The 15,379-nt window shown below is 36.7% G+C and overlaps 1 protein-coding gene across 1 annotated transcript in view; it reads right to left on the bottom strand.

Moving 5' to 3' along the window:
* The window catches only part of TMPRSS11F (transmembrane serine protease 11F), a 103,814-nt gene extending 90,246 nt beyond the window's left edge, over positions 1-13,568 (bottom strand). The window contains exons 1-2 of the mRNA XM_061145579.1: positions 13,475-13,568; positions 10,131-10,245 (exon numbers count right to left, since the gene is read on the bottom strand). Coding sequence (XP_061001562.1) covers positions 10,131-10,245; positions 13,475-13,568 — 209 coding nt within the window. The remainder of the gene's footprint in view (positions 1-10,130; positions 10,246-13,474) is intronic.
* Positions 13,569-15,379: the final 1,811 nt, after the last annotated feature.

Genomic DNA, 15,379 nt, shown 5'->3' with positions numbered 1-15,379 from the left:
ACTGAGGCATTTTCTAACACACCTATAATCACCACTGTCATTATTCCTGGCTCTCTTCCAGGGAACTCTGAGGACAGCACAGATCCCATCTGGTCCTACAGCTCCCAACATGTAGCAAGAAAACATCATGCTTACTCTCTTCTCTACAAGGATGATGCAGCTTGCCCAAAGTCTCATAGTAAATTTAGAAGTGAAAATGTTGATGAAAGAACTTGGGTATAGAATCCTTATTTCAAGAAATACCTTTTTTACTCATATTGCTTTATGCTCTTGAAGAAAATGAATGGAAAATATAATCTACAGTAATAATTTTAGAGTATCCTTTGCTAGTACATTAAATTTCTGCTGATGAAACACTGCAGCATGAAACTAATATTTATTCAGTCCCTACTACTGCAAGACACACTTTTAGTCACTAAACAATTGAAGGATTCAGCAGATATTATCATGACATCAATTATTCACAGTACTTTTAGTGTCTGATAAAAACATCTAATTCAAAAGGTTATTGAGTTAATACCCCAAGGAAATAGTTTTGCAGCTACATTTTGGCTTTAAATTATTGCTAATTAACAAAGGAGATATGTTTAAACTATAATATACTACATTACTATATACTACTTTAGTGACCCTTGGCAGTAGATTGTATCTAATACTTGAAACACAAGTCAACAAAGAGTTATATGAGCGTGGTGATGGAGTCCAACTTTTTCAGCCCCATGGACACTAGCCCTCCAGGCTCCTCTGTCCTAGGGATTTCCCAGGCAAGAATACTAGAGTGGGTTGCCACTTCCTTCTCCAGGGGATCCTCCCAACCCAGGGATTGAACCTGTGTCTCCTACATTGCAGGCAGGCTCCTAAACTGCAAGTGGATTCTTCATTACTGAGCCACTAGGGAAGCCTAAAAGGACTCCTTAACAAATGTTCATTCTTCAAAATTTTTGCTGAATCCTCTACCTCTTCTCAGCTACTAAATTTTGCAAGTTTTCAGGGCTCAGCCTTCAGATATTTTCTCTATCACACTTGCCTGACTCATCTAATTCCTTTGTTTCAAATGCACTCTTTATGTCCAGGAGTCCTAAACTTACATTTCCAGTCATTATCTCCTCTCTGAACTCCATACTTGCATATCTAAATCTCCACTCAACATACTCACTTGTATTTCACATAAGCATCTTATGCTTAATATGTACCAAATTTAACAATTAATTCTCCCTAGCCCTATAACTGCTTCTTTCAGCACTTTCAAATCGCAGCAAACTGTAACATTCTTCACCCAGTTGGTCATGACAAAAACCTTAAAGTCATGCTAGACTCTTCTCCACATCCAATCCAGTAGAAAATTCTAGCATTTCTATCTTCAAAATGTATATTCGAATCTGACCACTAGTCATCATCTTTACTATTACCACCATAATCGATGATCTAATGACTAGTCATCTGAATTACTGCATTGCCTCCTAACTGGCATCGCTGCTTCCATAATTAGCCTTGCTCAGTCTATTCTGTATACAATGATCAGAGTAACATTATTGAAATATCAGTCAAGTTATGTTGCTGTCTTGAATGAAACCCTCAAAGTCCTTTTTGGCACAGTCAGAACAAAATTAAGTCTTATCTTAGCAGGCAAGATCATGTATAGTCTTGCTTTTCCTGTTCTCCGGCATTTCCAACGTCATCTTCACTCAGTTCCAGACATGTTGCCTTTAGTCTTTGTAATTTCTATTCTCTCTCTCATTGAAACTCTTGCTGCAAATACTTCCAAGTCTTGCTCTTACACTTCTTTTACATCTCTGCTCTGATATTACCTTATCAAAGAAACTTCTCTGACCATGTTGTCTAAACTAGTTACCTCATCACTTTCTGTCCACAACCTCTGCTTACTTCTTTTTCTTAGCATTTATAGCTTGTTATCTCTACTCTCTTTTTGTATATACTATACATATATATATTATATTCATGTATATATATATATTAATTTATCAATTTATTAATAGAATGAAAATATGGGTTCTCTCTTGAGTAATAGATTAATCAATTATTCATTCATATGGACTTGTACACAAACACTATTTATAATAAATAATTTTTGAGTCATTTGCTCTAGCTTTACCTAGTAGCCAATGCTTAAACAATTCCTTGATAATAAAGCACTGGGACTTACTGCTGGAACTATATATACTATATAATATTTTGTCAATTGAAAAAACTACACATATATATATAGCTCTAGTATAGAACCAAGCTGGAACTATATATACTATATAATATTTTGTCAATTGAAAAAACTACACATATATATATATAGCTCTAGTATAGAACCAAAAGCCAACTAAGTGAAAACAAGTAATGACTATTTATTCAGAGCATGCTATATACAGCCAGGGAGTCAGTCACCATCATTTGTGTTTGGCAGAGACTCAAAGGTAGGCACAGTGGGCGAAGCTTTATAGTATTAAAAAAGAAGATTTCAAATATACCCTGATTGGGGGCCGCTAGCATAGGAAAACTCTAAGAAAGTTAATTAGAAATGAAGCATTGTATTTGATTGGATAAAGCAGGCATATTTAACTTTCTCTGGTTGGTCCTAAGTTGGAAGTGGGGGAAAATACTAGGAAAGTTATCAGTTATTAATCAAGATCAAGTCATTTGTGGCTGATTGCATGTTGTTTGGCCTTCTGCACTGGTTGTTGCAGATAGTAGTTTGGCTTTGTGGGCTGGTTGTCAAAGGCAAATGATAAGGGTTGCATCTTTATATATGATCTGGATATTGCCTATTTGTATTTTGAACCTCTAACTAGGTAACTTTTAATAAGCTAAATATAATTTACTATACACTTTTTTTGTTTTGTTTTGTTTTCATTTATTTTTATTACTTGGAGGCTAATTACTTTACAATATTGTAGTGGTTTTTGTCATACATTGACATGAATCAACCATGGATTTACGAGTATTCCCCATCATAATATTTTAACATTATCTCATTTAGTATTTTTTTTTTTTGTACTCAAAAAGGGAATACCTGGAGGTACCTCCAGGTATTGCTATTAATAAATATCTACAAGTAACAGACTCTCCATCTGAATCCACCCATTCTGCTCTCTTCCCCTTTCTGTTGATCTTGGATCAATTATTCTTACCTGAGGCTCTTGTTCTTGGGTTGTAACACTGATCTCCACTAATATATCAAAAGATGTCACTATACAAATTAATGGCCTTTCTCTCCTGCAAGAAATTTTTCTACTTTGTACTGGATTGTTGTTTTTAGCATACAACCATGTTGGATAAGCCTACTTTTAAGAAAGAAAGAAAATCCTTGAAAGCCCCCCTATCCCGGTTAAGACACTGCCTCATTTTTTTTACTTTGCTTTAGAGCAAAATTTCTACAAAGAATTGTTACTTTCTAGTAAGTTTAAAATACCCCCAAAAAGGAACAAAAGTGACCAATAAACATGGGAAAATTTGTAATCTCAGTAGAGATCAGGGAACTCTAGATTTAGAGACATATCATGGGCATCCATTAAATGAGCATTTAAAAATCTCTTTAATACCAGATCTCAGCACAGATATGGAGAGGAGGTCCTCTCATATGCTACTGGGGGAAGTACAAATTCTTTCTTCAAGTGTTTCTAAATGTTAATATGATGTTTATTTAAAAATCTATCAAGCAAGTGCTTTTCCCTTCCTTCCTTACTTCTTTGCTTTCCTCTTTCCTTCCTTGGTTGTTTTCTCCATTTTTCCTTTAAGAATTCAGTCCCAAATCATTTAAATGGGTCTGGGGGAGGTAGGTGTCTATGGTGGTGGTGGTTCAGTTGCTAAGTGGTATCGGACTCTTGAGACCCCTTGGACAGTAGCCCACCAGCCTTCTCTAACCATAGGATTTCCCAAGCAAGAATAATGGAGTGGGTAGTAATTCCCTTCTCCAGGGGATGTTTCCAATCCAGGGGTCAAATCTGCCTCTCCTGCATCGCAGGCAGTCTCCCGAATTGCAGATGGATTATTTACTGCTGAGTCACCAGGGAATCCTGTAGGTGTCTATATGTGGAGGTTACAAAAAGCTCACCTAGGATGAGGGCATCCATACAGGGAAGTGCCAGTGGCAGCAGGCTGGCTTAACTCTGGAGTCGTGCAGAGTATGTTCACATAGGAGCTCAGAAGCGGGAAGTGGTAGATAGAAGTAGCAGAATGAGCAGGAGTCAGGTAATTGATTACTCAGTAATAGCTTGACTGACTTTATTTTTCTGGGATCCAAAATCACTGCAGATGGTGATTGCAGCCATGAAATTAAAAGACGCTTACTCCTTGGAAGGAAGGTTATGACCAAACTAGACAGCATATTGAAAAGCAGAGACATTACTTCATCAACAAAGGTCTGTCTAGTCAAGGCTATGGTTTTTCCAGTGGTCATGTATGGATGTGAGAGTTGGACTATAAAGAAAGCTGAGTGCTGAAGAATTGATGCTTTTGAACTGTGGTGTTGGAGAAGACTCTTGAGAGTCCCTTGGACTGCAAGGAGATCCAACCAGTCCATCCTAAAGGAGATCTGTCCTGGGTGTTCACTGGAAGGACTGATGCTGAAGTTGAAACTCCAATACTTTGGCCTCCTGATGCGAAGAGCTGACTCATTTGAAAAGACCCTGATGCTGGGAAAGATTGAGAGCAGGAGGAGAATGGGATAACAGAGGATGAGATGGTTGGATGGCATCACCGACTCAATGGACATGGGTTTAGGTGAACTCCGGGAGTTGGTGATGGATAGGGAGGCCTGGCGTGCTGCAGTTCATGGGGTCGCAAAGAATCAGACACGACCAAGTGACTGAACTGAACTAAAACAAATAAATATACCAAGGACTAAAGGAGGAGCTAGGTTTTTCACAGAATGAGAAAGAAGTTACAGTATTAAAAGAAAGAAAGCTTGAGTGAACCTTGTAACTTTGGGTTGAAATTGGAGATATTGTGATGAATTTAGTTTTCACTACAATGATAAAGAAATATAGATGTAAATATGTACATACACTTACCTAGGTAGTTACTGATAAACATATCTTCTTTAGCTCTGTCCACTAGGAGAGCTTGGTAGGAACAATAACCCAATAGCAATGGTCACATCTAGCATTCAGATCTTAGTTTCTAAATACCATTCTCCATTATGGTAACCAGAGATTTTAGAGAAACAACTGGATCACAAAAAGCCCAGGATGAGCTTGGAACATTTTGTCCTGACAGAAATTATGGAAGTACTCAATTATGGGAACTTGCCAAAAAGACACTAAAGCCAGAGTAAAGGGGACCCCACTGTTCAAATCTATGATAATTGTTGCATCCAAATAAATGATATAGCAACAGATTATAATTCATTAAGTAAAATAGGAAGCTACAAAGCAACACTTATAAATAACTGAATGTTACATTCATGTTTCTTTATTAGAAATAGTTTTGACTTACAGTGGGATATCCACAATGAATGCGAAATGAATGATGGGATTATATAAAAATCATCTCTTGGCAATCAAGTTAGTAATGACTGATTCAGGCAGAAAAAAATTGGATGAGAAATCCAGTAAGTGCAAGTTGATGAAGATTAGAATATTTGCATAGACTTGGCATATTACCCACAAATTACCTACTATTTTAAAAAATTATCACAGTGAAAAGGCCTGAAAGACATCTTCTTAGTTAATTGATGAAAATTAATGAGACCAGAAATGGGGCAAATCAAAATTGTGGTCCCTTTGACAGGGTATAACAAATACACGACAACATCATTTCTGTGACATTTCTGCCAAAGAGGCAAAAACTCACCTGAAGAGAGTCTGTAGAAAAGATACAAACCAAAGTTAGAGAAAGTGATGGAATTTCAACTGAGCTATTTCAAATCCTAAAAGATGATGCTGTTAAAGTGCTGCACTCAATATGCCAGCAAATTTGGAAAACTCAGCAGTGGTCAGAGGACTGGAAAAGGTCAGTTTTAATCCCAATCCCAAAGAAAGGCAATGCCAAAGAATGTTCAAACTACTGCACAATTGCACTCATCTCAATGCTAGCAAAGTAATGCTCAGATTGCTCCAAGTGAGGCTTCAACAGTACATGAACCAAGAACTTCCAGATGTTCAAGCTGGATTTGGAAAAGGAAGAGGAACCAGAAATCAAATTGCCAACATCTTTTGGATCATCAAAAAAGCAAGAGAGTTCCAGAAAAACATCTACTTCTGCTTCACTGACTATGTTAAAGCCTTTGACTAAGTGGATCACAACAAACTATGGAAAATTCTTCAAGAGGTGGGAATACCAGACCACCTTACCTGCCTGCTGAGAAATCTGCATGCAGGTCAAGAAGCAACAGTTAGAACCAGACATAGAACAATGAACTGGTTCCAAATTGGGAAAGGAGTACAGCAAGGTTGTAGATTGTCACCCTGCTTATTTAACTTGTATGCAGAGTACATCATGCAAAATTCTGGGCTGGATGAAGCACAAGCTGGAATCAAGATTGCTGGGAGAAATATGAATAACCTCAGAAAGGCAGATGACACCACCCTTATGGCAGAAAGCAAAGAGGAACTAAAGAGCCTACTGATGATGGTGAAAGAGAAGAGTGGAAAAAGCTGGCTTAAAACTCAACTTTCAAAACACTAAGATCATAGCATCTGGTCCCATCACTTCCTGGCAAATAGATGGGGAAACAATGGAAACAGTGACAGATTTTATTTTCTTGGGCTCCAAAATCGCTGCAGATGGTGACTGCAGCCATGAAATTAAAAGACACTTGTTTCTTAGAAGAAAGCTATGACCAACATAGACAGCAAATTGAAAAGCAGAGACATTACTTTGCCGACAAAGGTCCATCTAGTCAAAGATATGGTTTTTCCAGTAGTCATGTATGGATGTGAGAGTTGGACTATAAAGAAAGCTGAGCACTGAAGAATTGATGCTTTTGAACTGTGGTGTTGGAGAAGACTCTTGAGAGTCCCTTGAACTGCAAGGAGATCAAACCAGTCAATCCTAAGGAAATCAGTCCTGAATATTCACTGGAAGGACTGATGCTGAAGCTGAAGCTTCAAAACTTTGGCCACCTGATGCAAAGAACTGACTCATTAGAAGAGACCCTGGTGCTGGGAAAGATTGAAGGCAGAAGGAGAAGGTGATGACAGGATGAAATGATTGGATGGCATCACTGACTTGATGGACAGTTTCGGTAGGCTCCAAGAGTTGGTGATGGACAGGGAGGCCTGGAGTGCTGCAGTTCATGGGGGTTACAAAGAGGCAGACACAACTCAGCAACTGAACTGAGCTGATAGTCTTCAAAAATATTAGAATAACGAAAATCAAAGAAAGACTTAAGAACTCTTTTAGATTGAATGGATCTAAACCACAAATGTAGTGTGTGATTCTGGGTGCCTTGGCTATAATGAATATGGTTGGGATAATTAATGACACTTGAAGAGAGTATTTGGATTGGGATGTAGTAATGTATTTATGTTAGCTTCCTGATTTTGATGATTTTGCTAAGTCACTTTGGTCATGTCCAACTCTTTGAGACAGTATGAACCATAGCCTGCCTGGCCCCTCTGTCAGATTCTCCAGGCATGAATACTGGAGTGGGTTACTCCAGTAGGTTACTCCTTTGGGCTACTCCAAAGGATCTTCCCTACCCAGGAATTGAACCCACGTCTCCTACATCTCCTGCATTGCTAGGTGAGTTCTTTACCACTAACACCGCCTGGGAAGATTTTACTGTACTAGAACAATGCCCTTGTTTATAGGAAATACACACTGTAGCACCTATGTTGGAGTGATTAGACATGATGATTGCATGTTACAAATGGCACAGAGAACATAAATTTCTTGTAATATTTTTGCAAGTTTCTGTAATTTTGAAATGATTTTTTTTTAAATAGAAAGGAAAAAGAAAATCCTAATGAAGATTACACCAGAAATAAAACCACAGCCTTCACATTATTTTCTGTAACAGAAAAGAAGGAAAGATAATCATCTAAAGTTCAGGGAAAGAAATTCACTTGACTGAGTTTGTTAAAATCGTATCATTTTAAGTTAACTTTAAACAGCAGTTGGTACAATTTTGTGTCTATTAAATGCAATATTCTTGGATAATTCTGGTTATTCCCATACCAACAGATAAATATCTATTCCATATTTTAGTTATATAACTATATTAAATTCCTAGAATTTGTACCTGCAAGTTTGAAAATCTTATTTCATTTTTGCTTATGTTCTTAAATCTTGAATTTTCCATATTTTAGTGACTTCGATTTTATAGCCTATAAAATAGATTCTAAAATGTTTGATAATTTGTCTAAATCAGATTAATTTAGGCTTTTCTAAGTATATAAATATCTTGTTTAAGAAATAGTTTTTTTTGTAAAAATGGCTGTCTCAAGACTTTTGAGTTAATGAAGAAAATGATTGACAATCAAGTGATATCATTATTATCATTATTTTATATTCATGTAAAATCAAAATAAATTAGAAGTCAGGAATTGGTCAAATGTTTGCTGTTTCCTCTTTATTAATTCACATTTTCAATGCTTGCTTTGTTAGATCTGATCTTTTCTGCTGTTTGCTTTTTCTGCATTCATGATTAAATGATTTGATTGAATTTCTAACTGAGGAAAAGTGAAAGTCTCTCAGTCTTGTTTGACTCTTTGCAACCCAATGGACTATACAGTCCAAGGAATTCTCAAGGCCAGAACACTGGAGTGGGTAGCTTTTCTCTTCTCCAGGGTGTATTCCCAATCAAGGGGTCAAACTTAGATTTCCTGCATTGCAGTTAGATTTTTCACCAGCTGAGCCACCAGGGAAGCCCAAGAATACTTGGCCCAAGATAGGCCAAGTGGGTAGCCTATCCCTTCTCTAGCAGATCTTCCTGACCCAGGAATCGGACCAGGATCTCCTGAATTGCAAGTGGATTCTTTACCAGCTGAGCTACCAAGGAAGTCCTCTCCTGGAGAGATGATACTTGTGAACTGTTAAGTTTATGTGGATCTGTTCATCATTGCCCTTGATTTCTTTTAATATGTTGCATGGTCTCCATCACTGGGGGATATGTTATAAATATGATTGAACAGAGATGGCAGGTGGGAGGAGAGACTCAGCTCTAAGTAATTTCTCCATTCTTCATTTTTCTATTTTAGGAGATGTATTGAGATCAACATTTACTCACTACACTCAGATATGCAAAGAAATATGGTCACTTTTCTTTTTCTGCCAAAGATGCCATCTTTCCCCTGGCACTTCTTTACCCTGGGCAATGTGCAGCAGAACTAAGATATCTATGTTTCACATTTAAATTCTTTCAACTTTTTACTCCCTAACTGGAATAGATTGATTTCTTGAATTCAAAATTACAGTTTCTATTAGGTTGGTTTAAAGGTTGTTCTTCAGGTAAATGTCCATTTTTACTATATTTTTCTCTTGGTTTCTTACTCCTCCTCTGGTCCTCTCCAAGTATATTGACATATGAATAAATAGTGCTTGTGACTAAGGTAGCTGAGCAGTGGAGACCTCTGATTCCTGGGGTGTTCTCTTGATCCTTGCTCCTTTCTGATCCGGTCCATAGTTGATACTGAGGCTTCCTTGCCCAGCTCATCTTCAGGATCGCATGACCACACCCAGCAATGTAGTCTGATCCTGGCCAATTGCTCCTAGTCTCCAACTCCTTTCCTTCTGTGACCAGTTCGGGTCCAGGTCTCTGCACCTCCACACGTCATCACTGAAGTACATGGAAATAGCCTTTCTCCTTGTATGTAGAGTAGGCCTTGAAAAATAAGCCTCAGGTTTATCTATATACTTAAACATTTCTCTCTCAAATGTGCAACATCTCTCCTTTATCAAACTCAGTAAGACCACATACAGGGCTTCTCCTAGAACTTCATAGCTTTCCCTAGCTATCACAGTTCCAGCATTTCTGGACTTAGCCATTTCTGTTTTTACTTGCTTCTCCACTCATCTTGGAGTTCTACCTCAGGAGGAAACAGGAGAACATGTGTATCTAACCACTCTTCCCAGCGCTGTTTCTCCACACACATCCCCTACCCTCACCCCCACACACAATTTACCCAGGTAGAAAGAATGGAGTGACCACTTCCTCCTTTGCACCAGTGTAGACTCACCTTGCTTCATAACTTCCTTTCCTGAAGAAATAATCCTCAAAGTTTGGTTTAAAGAAGAAAGAAATATTCTCTATATGCTGTGGAGGGAATTTAATGATCTTATCCAGAACTGGATCTAAAAGTAATTGGAGCTAAAACATTTGAAAAATATTTTTATTCCTTGACAAAGCTTGGCTTTCAAAATTATTATTTTCTCTCAACTAAAAACAAACCCCACTTTGGATTTTAAAAAGTGCATCTTTCTCTTATAAACTTTTTATTGTAAAAATACCAACTCCAAAGATAGAGAGTTGTTCATGTACAAAAAAATGTGCCAAAGAAAAAAGTACTGTAACATAATTTATTAAATATTGACTTATTATATGTATTTTATTATCCTTCACATCCCACAATACTGTGCTTTTTATAGTAACTGAATTGAATCTTCTAGAGAGTCTACTTTTCATAAAGTATGGAAACCACTAAATTTTCTAGCCACTTGTTTTGTTTTCATTGTTTTTGCTGGCCACATTCCATCTAGACCCTCAACTGGACTTTTTTTTTTACCTCCTTGAGTCTAGGTTTCCATGTGTAAGTGTAATTATTTACCCTTTGACACATCATTGTAGTCATAGGGAATTACAATCAAGAAATTTACTGGAAATAGTGTTCTTGTATAAAGAGCTTGCTTCTGAAACACTCAGGATTTTTTCTTGAATCATAAAATTTCATTTGCTTTTATGTCTTAAAAGCACTAATGTACATTATTAGATTCATAAAATTATAAGTCTACACTCAAAAATTGTACACATAGACTGTCATTAAATAATTATGGTATGAGACAGCTGTCACAAAATGAATCTATTTAATTTGCACCTTAGGCTACAGCAAATATCTGAATGAGAAAACAAAACAAGACTGACACTTATAATACCTTTGGGTTTTTTTTCCTAATTGTATTGTACGTAACACTGGAAGATTCTTCTTTTGCAATGAAACTATATATGGCCTATAGCCCTTTGGAATAGTTAAAGGACACATCATTGTTTCCCTCATTTTCTCATAGACCAATTATATTGAACAAATTCAAATCACGAGAACAGTTAAAATTCACAGATGTAATGGTAGCTCCACTTACATAAAAATATATTATCTTAATGGCTTTTAACCTTAAATTTCTAATTAGGAAACTATAGCAATAAAGATAAAATCTATTTATTAAGTTTCTATCATGTGTCATGGGCTTTGTTAAATCATTTCTAATCTACACAAGAGCACTTTGAAGTGTATTACTATCTTATTAGTAAAAGGTGAAGAAATCAATGCTCAGAGAGGCTAATAAACTCAAAGCCACACAGATAGTAAGTGGCAGAATCAAGATTTTAACATATAAATGATTGCTTTTTCCATTGTGCTAAGTCAGCTATTACTTTGAAGAGACATCTTGATAGATGTTGGTCTCATCTGTACTAAAGTTTTCTATAGGCTCCCTTTCCAAAATTTAAGCAAGGGCTGCGAAGAGGTGGTTTTCACACACTGCTAATCTCTCCCACCCCTGCCTCTGCTTCCACAGATGTAAGAACTGTCAAATCCCAGACAGTAATTAGGCTGACTTACAAGTTCTATCTGGTGACTTCCTAATGGAAATGGTTGACTCATGCCAGATATTTTCTGAAGGACAGTTCTAGAAAATCCAAATGACTCTTTTGTCTAAGAAGAGGGAATACCATGGAAAGATGGGATTGAGAAGAAGAAAGTGAAGAAATCCAAATGGCAAAGATCTGTTGACCAGTTTAAAAGGAAATACCATCAAGACAAATAGTTCGGAGAGTTGGGGTAAGTCACAAATCACAATCTTAATTAAGAAATTGTCTGAGCCTTCAGCTGAAGGCTTGAAAAAAAAAAAAGATGAAAATGATAAGTGAAGAAGAAAGCAGCAAAGGAATAAAGAATTCAGCTCAGAGCTTATTAAGCTCTGGAAGAAAAGTTGTTGTTTTGTCTTTTGTTTTTGGTCCGTGTAAAACAACTGATACCAGAGCATATATGCCCAAGGGCTCTGTGATTCAACAAAGCATGGGAAAGACCATGACTCACAAGGAAATGAAAAAACACCTCACAGATACAAGGGGACAAGAAAAGCAGGCTCTGTTACTCTGATTCAAACTCTTTTACTTCCTTAATGTGACATTTTCATGCCGTTTCCTTCACTCCCTTAAAAAAATACTATAGACTGCAAGAATGGAGATGGTAGGTCATTATGATGAAGAGAGGAGCAGATGGTGAGGTGGTAGAGAAGACAGGAAATGTTCCTGAGTGTGTGGCTTTGTGTGTGTTTGTGTGTATGATAGAACAAGAACTCAGGGCTGGAAGAGGAGCAAAAATTATATGTTTGAATCCTGAAGCATTTTGTTTTGTTTTTGTGAGTAATAAAGAGCTACCAACTCTGATCAAAAGATTTGAAAAAAAAAAAAATCACCCCATTGGTTATATTTAGATCTGGTTAGGAAAAGGTGAAGGGGAATCAGTATTAATCTATCAATGGAGGCTAAGAAGTTAAATTGCCAGATAAAATACAGGGTGCCTGGTTAAATTTGAAATTCACATAAACAATAAATAACTTTTTAGTGTAAGTATATTTTATGCAATATTTAACATCTTCCCACATTTCACAACTGCACTGCCCAGGTCTGAAATCCAGCTGAGCCATTTATTTGCAAGGATAAGCAATATTTGAAAATATATTTATACTAAGTGTTGTTTACTGAAATTCAAATTGAACAGAGGGTGACTGATCTGTGAATATACTTCTCTGAGGGTGTTTTGTCATGTAATAAGACACTACCATATAGAAAGAGCGCTACTGCTTTAACAGAATAAGCCATCAGCAGTTTCTATGATCAACTAATTTAAGAAGGATTGAGTTTTTCTATAGGTCACAACATTACAACTAAGAATTTAACTTTTGGATTAGATATATTTTGGTTTAATCTCTAGTTCTGTAGTTTTCTAGCTATATAAACTTGACTTTTCAAACCTTAGTTTTCTAATTTTTTAGTAAAGCTACTAAGAATCCTTATTCTACTAATTGCTTCACGAGAGCACAATTTTTACAGTCTTAAAGGACATCTCCCACCAGAAAGGCTCCCACTTGGTTTAATGTTCTATTAAGCCATCTGAGAATTCTTAGTAATTTTATCTGTGGACATATGCGTGAGAGAGGCAGCACACTGGGTAACAGTGAGCAAATAAGATTATGATTATGATCATGATCAAACACAGTGCCACAACTGTAGACTCAAGTCCCAAGGCACGAGGGGCAGTGTAGGTGACAAGTGGGTCATGTTGTCTGGAACATATGTGCATACCTGAGCAGGCTGCCAGAATAGGACCTTGGTTCAGATTGGTAGTGGAAATTGTGGCAGCAGAAATGGAGGTAGCTGTAGTGTTGACAGTGACCATGGTCCAGGAAAGGTCCCCACATGGACACAGGGATAAGACAGATGGTAGAAGACCCTTCTAGCTCATTCTTCTATTCTAGAGCTTTCCCTGCAAAGTCTGCACAAATATTAGCTCTCTCTCCTGAGCTTTGTTAGAAGGAGTGCAAGCATTCAAAATGTCTGATGAAACATTAAAATTCCATTATGTAAACTTGAATTTAAAATGAATTTCAGACTTATTCAGAACTGATTTCTATGAATAGTTAAATATTTTTAGAAAAAGAGTTATGTGAGAATCATCAGCTCTAGAAGTCCTGAAACTTATATTTTTAAATAATTTATTAGAAATTTACCCAAATGTCAGTTCCTATAGAATACTCTTAAGGAAATTCCCTGGTAGTTCAGTGGTTAGGACTCTATGCTTCTACTGAGGAGAGGCTGGTTTCAATCCCTGGTCAGGAAACTAGGATCCCACAAGCCACATGGTGCAGCCAAAAACAATAAATAAAACAAAATAAAATACTTTTAAGAGGTCCAGTTGCAGTTACATCAGTGAAAAGAAGTTTCTCAAAATTAAAAATTCTCAAAATTTTTAAGACCCAAATGATCCATGAGGTAATGAATTAAATTTAGAGATATTTAGTTTAAAATAGATACAAATTTTTACACAGGGAAATATTTGTAGATATGTATATATACCCTGGAATACATACGTATATATATATATGTATATACATATATTGACTGTGTATTTGCTATTCTTGTACATATGTACATATAGAGTATAACAAATCTATGAATACATACATATATTAACTATGTGTGTGTATACGTAGGCATATTTCCTCCCTCTTTCAGCTGAGAGGATTTAGAAGCAAGGAAACCCAGTAGGTGCAAACAAACTTAGCTCCCAGATCTTGAGTTCTAATATTATTCTTCAATAAAAGACATCAGGACTCCATGAAGAAGTGGCTGATTTTAGGTCTGGGACAGGAAATACATAAGATGAGCCCATAGTACCTTTTACCTCCAGAAAGAAAGTGGTAAAGAACAAACAAACAAACAAAATGACAGTGATATAGCAACTGGTTGGACATAGGAGGCAAGTAAAAGAGCTCTGAAGGTTAACTTTGGACCAATTTGAGCAACGAAGTGTTTGATTGTAACTCAGCTGCAAAATATATATCCTTGAGTATATATTGATATAAGTAAATGCTTGAAAAAAATAAGTGAGGGAGAAGAGACCAATCTCTTAGGTTGAAGAATTCCAAATAATTTATGCAGTTACTACATTCTCAAGGAAGTGGAATACAACTCTCCACTCCTTAAGGGTGGTCTGCAAATAGTGGCTTCCTTCCAGGGAGCACCGTGCAGGAAGGGGAGGAGGAGGAGTAACTTTACAGTGGAGAAACCACAGAAACACTGCCTCAGTCAGATGAACGAGGTCAACATCAACAGCAATAAATCACGTTAACAGATCATAATAATGCAATGACAGGGACATTTTACCTCTGTGGTCTTCCTCCCTCAAACCTGTGACCCCAGTCTAATCATGAGAAGCATGAGAAATACCATGGTTTTATCATATTTCTCACGAGAAATATCCCTATTTAAGGGACAGTCTACAAAACACCTGACCAGTCCTCTTCAAAATTATCAAGGTCATCCAAATAAGTTTGAGAAACTGTCACAGACAAAATGATCGTAAGGAGACATAACAACTAAATATTGGTATAATATGTTAGCTGGGAAGGGCTCCAAGAACAGAAAAGGAGATTAGGAAAAAAAACTGAAGAAATATGAGTAAAGAATGGGTTTTATTTTAATAATATT

Source organism: Dama dama, chromosome 6 (assembly GCF_033118175.1).
Source record: "Dama dama isolate Ldn47 chromosome 6, ASM3311817v1, whole genome shotgun sequence".
NCBI lineage: Eukaryota > Metazoa > Chordata > Mammalia > Artiodactyla > Cervidae > Dama > Dama dama.
This window is presented reverse-complemented; position numbering and strand designations above follow the sequence as displayed.